The 12,500-nt window shown below is 33.7% G+C and overlaps 1 protein-coding gene across 1 annotated transcript; it reads left to right on the forward strand.

Annotated features, from left to right (window-relative positions):
• Window positions 1-4,762: 4,762 nt before the first annotated feature.
• otx5 (orthodenticle homolog 5) lies at window positions 4,763-10,199 on the forward strand. Its single transcript, XM_053506698.1, has 3 exons — window positions 4,763-5,125; window positions 6,712-6,863; window positions 8,300-10,199. Exons 1-3 carry the CDS (start codon window positions 5,029-5,031, stop codon window positions 8,930-8,932), a joined length of 882 nt encoding a protein of 293 aa, XP_053362673.1. The 5' UTR covers window positions 4,763-5,028; the 3' UTR covers window positions 8,933-10,199.
• Window positions 10,200-12,500: the final 2,301 nt, after the last annotated feature.

Below are 12,500 nucleotides of genomic sequence, written 5' to 3' on the forward strand. Positions count from 1 at the left end.
TTTTAAAATACCGGGCGGGTTTTTAAAAAATATTCAAACCAGCCTATCTGGCACTAATCACATCCAGGTATAAAACATAACTAGAGATAAACTAAGGTTTCTGAGCAAGATACTGTACAGATAGATACAGTGATTTTTTTTGTGCTGTTGCTTTGCAAGTGTTAAAGGATGGTTGACAAATGTTTCAAAAAGACTGGGGAAAACTGTAATTGGTTTAAAAAATCATATTGTGTTCAAAATACTGAATAAACTTTCTAGGACAACTTTCTATATAATGATAATGCTGTTAGAATCCCAAGCCTTATAATTCTAAGATATGAGAATAATTCTTATTCTTAAAATTGTTTTATTTATAATCCTAATCCAGTGTTTCATATAGAGTTATCATGAATATTGAGGCTTAGGTTACAGACGCAAAAATAAACAGATAGACAGACCCATAAACACTCAAAGCAAATAGATAGATAGATAGATAGATAGATAGATAGATAGATAGATAGATAGATAGATAGATAGATAGATAGATAGATAGAACATACAGTTTGTTGTGGAAAATTTTGCTATTAAGGTTGCAAATCAAACCTTGCAATATTGTGTGTGTGTGTGTGTGTGTGTGTGTGTGTGTGTGTGTGTGTGTGTGTGTGTGTGTGGGTACAGATTAGATACAGTAAGCCTCTTATGAGGTTGCTGTGTCCTTAATTTCAATCTGGGTCCTAATGGCCTCCTGATCATCCCTTAAAGGATATTGTTTTTCAGTGGAAAAACAAAAAATGAAAAATGTTTCCATTCATATAAAAGTTTTGTTATATATACGCTTTTTGTAAGTGATGTGATGTCATATGAAAAATATTCTAGTATAAATACTAAGTTTTTGTAAATTGCAAAGCAAAAACAGGCTGGTGGGATTTTTTGGCAAGCTATATAGCAAATGTCACATGACTGCAATAGAAACAAAACAAAATAAAAATCCACTTTTTGTAGGTAATGGCCTACATATTTAGGTTAGGTTTAGGGTAGGTTAATGGCCTTTAATATTTAGTTATGGAATTTATTGGAGCAATATCTAGCATGATGTTTTGTGTTACTGTATATGTACATAATAAGTATTTATTCCAGGCAAAACTAAGTGTTACGTTTTCTCATATTTAGGAATTCTATTTAATGTTTGTCATTTCTGTTCAACTTTTTTGCAGCAGCATTTTAAGAATTCAGGGTCATTTCACATCAAGCCCTCCTGCAAACACGTTGTTTACATTATTTAGTATTTGCTGATTTTCACTTTTTCATATTTTTTAATGAGTAAAAAAATCTACGAATAAATTGATATATAGCCCTATGCACAATTTTTTTGGATTAAACCTTAGATTATTCATATCTGATTGTAAGCCGACCTTATTTTTAAGGCAGCATTTGGAAATATGCAGTGAGGAGGGGAAAGTTCAGCTTACCTGTGTGAACTCCACCAGGTGGATCAGGAGACATTCCTCGAGTAATAAACACTCACCCCTGTGAATGGGGACAGATGCTGCAGATGTTTCTTCATTATTATTAAAAAAGATTTCTTTCCGTTTTAAACGTGAAAATTCACCGTGAACGAGACTATAGTCCGAGGGCTGTGTGTCTGTGTATTTAGATCTCCACAGTGGCTTTGTAGATTCAGATAAACCCCTTATTGCAGTTTGGATTTTAAACTTATAATAAATCCGATTCAGTAACAAAGCGCGAAGAATCGGCTTTGCACGCGCTCAGTTTCGAGCTGAGCTCGCGGACACAACTTCACTTTACTGCAGAGTTTTCTCTTTTTGAGAAGTTTATACTACAACTAACGAGAAGAAGAAAACAAACATGATTAAATAGTAAGTGTCCAAAGACAAAGCTATATGTGGTTTTTTTTCTTTCCCTTGTTTATTTTTTTGTCTTTGGACACTTTAACTCTTTAATTATGTTTTAACTTTTCTTCTTGTTAGCTGTAATAGTACAACTGACCCGTTCTGTCAAAGTATTTTTTGTGATTCACAGTTTTCTACATAAAATCATACGTAGAATAGATATATAGATATTATACGTTATGCAGGTTCATTTTTGTGTTTTATCCTAAATATAAAAATAGTTTCCCTGAACGCCAAAAAATGTTATTTAATTTTATGTCAAGTTATATAAATTAGAAGCGTAATATTCCATAAGTTCCATATGCTGTTAACATGAGGTATAAGATAAAAGTATAAACAACGCAAAATAGGATTTATATGAACATATAGATAAAGCAATTAATTTGTTTTTTTTTATATTATATTGTTGTTGTTATTATTATTATTATTATTATTATTATTATTATTATTATTATTTGTCGGATTACATGTGTGGTTGAGAGAGGACAAAGTTCAAGGGATTTAAGGAAACAGAGCTCGGTGTGTGTGTGTGTGTGTGTGTGTTTAATCCTCCTCTTCCACCCATCTCTTGCCTCGCGCGACTCTTACTCCAATTCATTTTGCAAGAGTACTCGTGTATTTGTATTTTTTTTTTTGCAATATATGTATGTTCCCTATTTGTACATCTTTTCAATATATTTTTAAGTCTCTCATACAGTACAAATACACACCATTTTAACCCGCATTGTTAAAACTATATAAATATATATATATATATAAGGTATATATAAAAAAAAAAGTGGCCTAAACCTGTGGCTTATTGTTTTGTATTATTGTAAACCAAAACTATTTAATGTAATGCTAATGAGGATTTGATGATATTTTGTTATATATATATATATATATATATATATATATATATATATATATATATATATATATATATATTATTAATAATAATAATAATAATAATAATAATAATATGTATAAATTGTTAAGTAGAAACAGAACTAATCATTTTTATTGATTATTTTATTCGTTTTCTCTTTTTTTCACAACTTTTTGAAGGTCCATTACTGTTGAAAAAACACTTAACATTTAAATTTTCCTTCAAAACGATTTTGTATGTTCTTTATTTTCAAATTAAATAAACAGTTTTTTGTGGGCTCCTGTTTGGTTGTACTGTATTAGTTTTGTAACCATGAAGCCGGTAATATACGGGAATTCTTGACCGTGTGTCTAAGAGCCGTTTTTCACGACTCTATTCGTTTAAAGTTCTTTATCACATTGCACACCGATTTGGTTAAGCGGCAATTATTACGTGAATACTTTTTAAAGCGGATACAAAAACTTGGTGATCTATTATTGGACACCATCGACATCATCTCTCTCTCTCTCTCTCTCTCTCTCTCTCTCTTCCTCTCTCGCTCCTTAAATAAATAGATAAGTTAGTAAAACTACAACAAACTCAAAACCAAACAAATACATATACCACATTATTCGAACTCTATTTACTGAGTCAGCTTCCCAAAGTGAACCAATGTACACCATGTTTAAAATAATTAACAATGCTGATCCTAATAATTTACTGTAATTTACTTTAGGAGAAGAATAACTAGAATTCTGTAGAATAACTATATTTATTTCCTACTGTGCTGAGAACGGCAAGACCATACAGATAAGATACTGTGCTGATGCTAAAACTTCACATAATTTCAGATTCCAGGCAACTAGGAAATTTATTTTCTTCTCTTGCAAGTGCAACAGTCGACACAAAATCTGAAGTTAGTGACCACGTCAGATTTTGATGATTATCCCCTGCATACCCATAAAAGCCATTATTTAGTTTTGACTGATCAAGTTAAAGTATATGATGTTATATTTTATTAGCCTATATTATATAAACCAGTCAGATCTGACAGATATTTTAGTTGTCCAAAACCCTGATGGATAAATTTCACATTAAATAAAATTAAATAGGGCAAGCTAAAAACTTCCAAAACCTATTCATATTCATTTATTAAAACGTTTCAAAATTGGTTTGTTTAGGTACTACCCTTTAAATAAAGCGTTTACATTTTATCTTAAAGTGCAGTCTGATCTGTGTTCATTTATTTAAGGAGAGTCGCGTGATCTAATATGATACAAGATATAATGTGGTTTTTTTTTTTTCATTTTAAAGAAATTCTGAATTACGATGATCGAGAAATGAAGGAAGGATCAACAACAGAAAGGTTGAGTGAGAAAGAGAGAGAGAGAGAGAGAGAGAGAGAGAGATTTTGACTTTTAACATTCCTTTATTTTAATTATTTTGTATCCACCTTCTTTTTTATTTTAACTAAAATAAATAGTGCATAAATACATAAATACATACATAAAATAATTTAGCTATAATTAGAAAAGAAGATGTTTGAGCAGGAGGAGAAAACAATCAATAAATAAGTAGGTAATATAAATAAAAAATTAGATTAGTAATAATCATTGTGATCACTGTAGAAATAAAAGCCGACAAAATACACAGAAATAGATCAGTAAACGAAACAAGAGCTTGGAGAAAGGTATTAGTAAAAATGAATGAATAAATAAATAAATAAATAAATAAATACTAACATGATGATTAATGCACAGTATGAGCTGGGGTATAAAAAAAAGAAATTTAAAAGTTTTCATAAAGAAGATGGTTAAAAGACCATGCTTAAAATGGGTGACAAGTAGTATGAAAAAAATAGTACCTAAAAATAATAAAAGATCAGACTTTGGCTTATTCTGAGAGAGAAAGAGAGAGAGAGAGGGAGAGAGGGAGAGAGAGAGAGAGAGAGAAAGGAGGGTGTTTTTCCTCCACCTTGTCTTCTAATTAGCCCTCCTCTTCCTTGGTGCTCTCAGTCCTCGGCTGTGTGTCAAACTCAACACAACCTTCAGTCACTCAAAGAGAGAGACACGTCCACGAGAGCGAGACAGGGAGAAAGACAACCAGGGTTTTTTTAAATCTCATTGCGCGTTTTTTTTTTTAGACACAAAGGAGGGTTGGAATTAGATTTAGTTACAGTAGATGACAGAAATTGCGTTTTTCCTTTAATATAAGCGACCAGTAGAGCTGTCAAGAGAGAGAGAGAGAGAGAGAGAGAGAGAGAGAGAGAGAGAGATTAAAGGCAGTGCAGGCATGATGTCCTACATTAAGCAGCCTCATTACGCAGTGAACGGGTTAACGCTGTCCGGCCCGGGCATGGACCTCCTGCACACCGCCGTCGGCTACCAGAGTAAGTAAAGCATTTAACAGAAATAACAAAGTTATTATTCCTAGTGTGATTGTAAGCAAAAGTTTCTAAAAGTTAGAGCAGGATGCAACAAAATCCATTGTTTCCCTCAGGTCAAATCAAAACATCGCTATTATTATTATTATTATTATTATTATTAGTTCTTCTTGTTGTTGTAAAACTTGTCGCTAAAGTGTATCAATTTAAAATGTCCCATTAGGCGGGGCTATTTAAAGCAGTGAGTATATATATATACTTTACACTTATATATACTTACTTTTGACACTTCAAATTTAATCTACTCTGAAGATTCCTTAATTTGTGTCGCAGAAGAAGAAAAGGATTTCCTTTTTTTTCTGACTCATCTTGGTAATCCTTAAAAGATGTTTTTTAAAATATGTGCCATAAGATAAATAAATAGATAGATACACATTATCAAGCTAGATATAAGCCTTGATCTCAGTAATTATAATTGAATATATAATTGAAAGTAAACAAAAAAAACTCGTGGTTTTTAATTGCGGGTAGAAACAGAAATGAAAACTAAGTGTAGGAATGGTAAAATAATATTTCTCTGTAAATTTTTTGTTATATATATTTGCTGTTGTTGTTTATCTTCCCCTTTGTTTTGTATTATAATGATTGTTATTTACAGAGGTTGTAGTACAACTGGTGTGAGAAAAATAACATTAATAACAATTTAAAAGAAAACATACAATATTTTATTTTCCCAGACAAAAACAATAAGCTGTGTCATAATTTATAAAGATCAATAGCCCAAAAGGTTCTTTAAAAACAAAAGCTGGTTAAATCACAATAATAAGCAATTCCACCAAACCATATGGTTCTGCTCATATATTGCATCAAGACACTTTCAAGGTGCTTTGTTTTGTTTTTGTGAGACCAAATCCAAAACAGTCAGCCTTCTTAACACCTTTATAACCTTTGAAAACAAAAGCTGTTTTAGGTATTTCAGAACAGCATTATAAATATTTTGCTAAAGTACATTACAATTACAATACAAGTAAACTTTTTTTTTTCAAATATTACCTTACATATTCTGTTTGCATCGAGAAGACTTGAACCTTAAATCATTATCATTATCATCATCATCATCAGGAGCACATGAAAAAACAAGAATGAAAAGAAAACACAAAAAGCATTTTTGTTTTGCACAATTTACAAGAATTTTAATTGTAACAAGTTCTTTTGAGGGACACACCAAAGCATCTTCTAAGGGGTCAATGTTTTTTTTGTTTTTGTTTTTCCTAAAAAACAAAAAACAAATAGAAGAATAAGAATAGGAATAAACATCCAAAATGCAAACAACTAAACAACTTACAATCAGTAGCATTCTGGAATATAAAATTTTTCTTGAATTTTTACTTTAAAAAAGTAAATATTTTATTCCTTATTTCCTTGTTAAATAATGCTAGCATAATGATGACAGTATTAATGAATTTGGCACCATGTTTAGATCTTAACACCTCCTCAAACATTCCAATAGTCATTATTATTATGAACATATTAAATATAAGGTTGATTAATAAATTAATATTTATTTATTTGTTTGTTTGTTTGCTTTGTAGACACACCCCGGAAGCAACGGCGTGAGAGAACCACGTTTACACGTGCACAGCTCGACGTGCTCGAGGCGCTGTTTGCCAAAACGCGTTATCCTGATATTTTCATGCGCGAAGAGGTGGCCCTAAAAATCAACCTGCCTGAATCCAGAGTCCAGGTAAGATTTCAAAACCAATCAAACTTCAACTTAAATGTGAAACCTTACTTATTCCTTCCACAGCACTGTTCTTCATTTTGTATTCTGCAGGTGTTGATGAATTTTCTATAACATAATTTTCTGACAGCAGATTTATTAATGTCATTGTTTCTATAGCAACAGCTAATCCAAAGGAAGCTTTCTGTACACTAATAAACAGACTCAAAACAATTTGTTATTAAACAAATTCAATGTACAATCATGTTGTGATTAATGATGTGATAAGAATTTCAGTAAAGAGAAGTTTATTAACATTTAAGGAAGAAGTTTCCAGTGTCAGTGCTTTCTAACAGTCTAAGGTAACGCTGTAGCTTTTCTAACACAGGATAATCTTATTTACTTTATTAATGAACAATGATGGAACAGGAACTATTTTTTTTGTCAAGGATGTTCTACCACATTAAACTGTAAAATAAATTTTTATTTTAAACATGACATCACTCAGCATTAGAGTTCCTGTGGTATCAGGTACAATATGTTAATAGAAAATTATCAACTTTTTGGCTATAGAGTAATTCAATACTAGATGTGTCTATTGGAATTTAAATAAGATTTCATAATGTACAGTGAGTCCCCAACTTACAAACGACATCCTTTCTGGGAGCACATTCGTAAGTCGGATTTGTTCGTAAGTCCGACAATGTAAGTCTTACACCCCTATCTCACCTACGCAGATCAGTGGGATTTCTCGTGGTTCCTGTACGTATGGTTTATTGTGATTCACCACGAGTTTTCACAGTTTTGGCGTAGTGATTATGTATCTTTTTATGGGAAAAATGAAACATTTTTTTTTTGGTTGGTATTAATGAAGGCTCGAAGCTCAAGTACCTGTGCAAACCTTGCAAAATACTGCACCGCGAGTCTAACCTGTAGGGGTGTTATACACTTTTGACACAAAAAGGTGGTCGTTTAAAGGTAGCTCAAGAAGACAGGGGGAGTAGAGGGTCAACGCTACATTTTGTCTCAGATCTGTATTGGACTGTCTCGTTAAAGATTTTTCGAAATGTATTCAATAATTTATTATTCGAGAATTATTTACCATTTGGACAGCTTTACAGTACAGACATTTTCTATCATCGTGCCCCCAGACGGATTCACTGTAATCAGTGAGGCCGACGCATTTTCCCCGTCCCCACATGTGCACACATACAATATAACAGACTTTAGACATTTTATAAATTTATTTACACACTGAAAATATTGTATATAATTGTAAATATTGGTATCTGTTTAATATTTTTCTGGTTTTATTGGTGTCTATTAGTGTCTATTTGTACAATACGCATGAGCCACTTCCGCGATTTGTTCGCATCTACAAATGTAGAACCGCGGTCCATTCATATCTGTGGTAATTTGTTTTGGGGACTTACTGTAATTATTTTTATATTTATTTACAGGTCTGGTTCAAAAACCGTCGTGCTAAATGTCGGCAGCAGCAGCAACAGAGCAGCGGACAACCAAAACCTCGGCCTCCCAAAAAGAAATCATCCCCTGCTCGAGAGACGACTTCTGACCCTGCTAATGCTAACGCCACTGCTAATGCACCCTACAGTCCAGTCGCTCCGCCCCCTCCAGCCCCACCTACAGCCATCACGCCAAGCTCGACTGGCGCAAATGCTAATGCAAGTGTCTCTATCTGGAGCCCTGCTTCTGTCTCGCCATTGGCTGATCCGCTCTGCGTGTCGAGTAAAACTGCCTACGCAATGACGTATGCTCAGACTCCAGCCTACGCTCCAGCCTACGCAACTTCTTCTTCTTATTTCAGTGGCCTAGATTGCAGCTCATACCTTTCCCCAATGCATGCACCACTCTCAGCCACTGGGAGTGGCCCTCTTAGCCCTATTGGCTCATCCTCTATGGCTCTCGGCCAATCACAGGTCTCGCAAGGTTATGGCCCTGCCTCCCTTGGTTTTAGCACCATCGATTGTCTGGACTATAATAAAGACCAAACTGCTTGGAAGCTCAACTTTGGTGCAGCAGATTGTCTGGACTACAAGGACCAGAATTCCTGGAAGTTCCAGGTGTTATAGGCAGGAGGTGCAGTCGAGGCTGGAATTTCAGACAAGATAAATTTGTTTCTAATTGTGTCTTTAATTTCACTTGATTACATGATTTTCTGTGTTACTTGTCATTGTAAAACAGCCAATGACATGAACAGACACTTGTTTTAATTGAAGTATAAGGATATATGACACATTATTTAAAAAAATTATCTAAAATTGTGCAAGGAGATTTGTCAGAAATATACATTTTAAATATTCTGATCAGAGTTTAGTTTTTTAAGCTTAAACAGATCATCATGGTGGCAAATTCATTCAATCAAAATTGTACACAAAATGACGAGGTTATGTTTAGGTTTAACACTTGTAGCTTATTTACATTTATACATATACATTTTTAGGATTCATTTTGAAAAAACAATTTTTGCATCCAAATTAGATTTTAAATATCAGATTTTGAAAAAAATATCAAAATTTCAAATTTGTACAAATTTGTAGCAAACATTTTAAACCAGGATGATTCAGTGGTTCTGAAAAGTTAGGTATTTTTACAACTTACTTTAGATGAAATTGTTCAAATTCATCATGCAGAGTAATTCTGCTAAAATTTGATCAAGTTGATTCTACATATAATAAATGTGTAAAAGGTACTGGAGAAAAACTATCTTGTATTTTTCTGGTTATGGATTGACTTTTAGCTTTGTACAATTCTAAACGTGAACTTTTATATATAAAAATGTGGTATATAAACATGTACGGCCTCATTACAAAATCACTGTCTTGATTTTTTGTCTTCTTTCTCTAGCGTAGACCACAATAATTTATGTTTTCATTGCAATCGTGACTTGTTGACTTGTGCTTAATTTGTTTTCAGCTAATAATATCTTGTTGAAATATTGATTACAAAAAACATTTGTGGCTAATTGTAATTTTTTATTTTATTTTGTTGTTTGTGTTCCTGTCACTGTTGCATTTTCTTTAAATATTAAACTGAACTTGAAAATGGCAATCGTGTCTAATACAACGGTTTTAATTCATGTTTAGAAAACTTCCAACTTTTTATTATTGATCTTAGTTTTTTTCTCTCTTTCATTCAGACTCAGGGGTAAACCTGTAAACTGTTATGGTTATGTGTAAAAGCCATAAGTTGATTTTTATTGTTAAAATTTCTTGCTTATTTTCTTTCTTATTTTGAACCTCTACTTCTTCACCACCTCTGTTTCCTTATGTGTACGTTTTCTTTTTCCGGTGTCTCGTGACATTAAGTTAAGTTCTAATAAAAGAAATATTCATTGTTCCACTTTTGTCAATGTTCAGATCATTATTAATAATCAATTACTTCTTCTTTCTTGTCTTTCGGCTGTTCCCTTTCAGGGGTCGCCACAGCGAATCTTCTGCCTCCATCTAACCCTATCTTCTGCTTCCTCTTTCCTCACAACGACTAACTTCATGTCCTCTCTCACTGCATCCATAAATCTCTTATTTGGTCTTCCTCTAGACCTCCTGCCTGGCAGTTCCAACCTCAGCATCCTTCTCCCAATATGCTCACAATCTCTCCTCTGAACATGTCCAAACCACCTCAATCTGGCCTCTCTGACTTCATCTCCAAAACTCTCTGTACTTCTCCATCAGCATCTTTAAATCAAATACTGCATCTGATGTACTCTTTCTAGGCATGAAACCATATTGCTGCTCACAAATCCTCGCCTCTGCCCTTAACCTAGCTTCCACTACTCTTTCCCAAAGTTTCATTGTATGGCTTCTTAACTTTAATCCCCTGTAGTTGCTACAGCTCTGCACATCCCCCTTGGTCTTGAAGATCAACACTAATACACTTCTTCTCCATTCCTCTGGGATTCTCTCAGTCTTCAAAATCTTGTTAAACAAACTAGTCAGAAACTCTACTGCAACGTCTCCTTCCATAAGCACTTTCATACACCCATAGGTATGTCATCAGGACCAACTGCCTGTTAAATTCAATCAATTCTGAAGACAAATATTAATATAATCATATTCTATAAGGAGATGCTTATGGAATTGATTTATAGAAGGAGTCTCCAGTGTGGGCGCTTTGTAACAGTCAGAGGTTAAACTGTAACTTTAAGTTTACTGATATGGGAGTCTTAACATGAAGGAGTTTAGGCTTTGTTGTTTCATGGTAACATGGCAAGCTGCCTTTAGACCAGAAGTACAGAAGAGTAAAACAGAGAGAGAGAGAGAGAAAGATGGGGGGGGGGGGGGGGGGGGGGGGGCTAATCCCTGAGTGCAGCATATAAAAGAATGGAGACAGTGAACACTGGACTTAAAAATATGATTCATTTCTTTTTGCCTTAATCCCCCACCACACACACACTCTGAGACAGTGACAGTGTCCTAATCCCTACTCTTTCCACAGCTTTCTCATCATAATACAGGAAATATAAATAAAAATGATAATACATATAATAAGATGAGTTGGCTAGAGCTTATGGATGGAATGAGAATTTCTCTCTCTCACACACACACACACACAAACACAAACACACATGGCTATTTCGCACTTTTACACTTTTTCTTCAGCTCCAGCCAGATGCAGTATTAAATCCAGCATAACTGGATTTATATAAATGCTTACTAATCTTCTTATTAAAAATTTCAATGAATTAGTTATTCTTGTTTCCTATTTTTAATTGTTTTTATATCTCGCTGAGCTCAGGTACAGTAGGACTACAGAGATTTTGCTGATGTCTTTAGATTGGATTGAAAGCCTAACAATGTTAAAACCACGGAAATCTTCAATATGAAACTCCTTATACTAATGTCATCTTGAAGACAACTCAAGAAGCCTTCTCCAGAAGACCTGAGAGCTAGTCTGTATGAGCACTAAAGTTACATAGTGACATCATGTTACATTTGACAGCAAAGAAAAAAACATTTCTTTTGTCAGTCTATATTTTCCATCCCTGATTTCCAGAAAAAAGTCACAAATAATAGTCAATCACGGACGTTTCTCCTCAAGAACAATCTGTCAACCTCACAGGTGGAAAATATATGCAGGTGATTTTAACAATCTGAACCAAAGCATGCGCCCAACCAGATTTAGAATACTTTCTTTATGTAAATAATTAAGTAACTTTTAAGTCACTGAAAAAATGGCTTAATATGTCTAAGTCATCACTGACTCGCCTCAGATGGCATGGACCAGTGAGAAGCAGGTGTAGATGATGACAGATGATCAGGCCGGTGATTAGTATGCTGAATGCCGAGTGGTTGGAACAGACGAGAGGGGAAATTAGGTCGCTGCTGAGGAGGGTACATAAACAATCAATTTTTAAATTGTATCTTTAGGTACATCCTGTTGCAGTAAAACATTTGTTCCGATTTCTTTAATTTATTCTACACAACTTAATATAAATTTAATCAGAAGAAATAAAGGGTGGCTCAAGATTTTTTGCACAGAATTGTACGTGCATCCGTTTCATAATCCTCCCTTCCCTTATCCTTATTTTTGCTACAAATTTTACAATAAAAATCATAGACACTCTCTCTTTGCTTTTGTTATAATTATTGTCTATAAAACGGAATGGCGTTCAGAGACGCAAACAGAACTGACACACTT

Source organism: Clarias gariepinus, chromosome 11 (assembly GCF_024256425.1).
Source record: "Clarias gariepinus isolate MV-2021 ecotype Netherlands chromosome 11, CGAR_prim_01v2, whole genome shotgun sequence".
Lineage (NCBI taxonomy): Eukaryota > Metazoa > Chordata > Actinopteri > Siluriformes > Clariidae > Clarias > Clarias gariepinus.

Bases quoted from the DNA above. Each gene is read 5' to 3' on its own strand.
- otx5 (XM_053506698.1), top strand. From the start codon at position 5,029: ATGATGTCCTACATTAAGCAGCCTCATTACGCAGTGAACGGGTTAACG. The intron at 5,126-6,711 runs GTAAGTAAAGCA...TTTGCTTTGTAG, and splicing joins CACCGCCGTCGGCTACCAGA to ACACACCCCGGAAGCAACGG. The intron at 6,864-8,299 runs GTAAGATTTCAA...ATTTATTTACAG, and splicing joins TGCCTGAATCCAGAGTCCAG to GTCTGGTTCAAAAACCGTCG.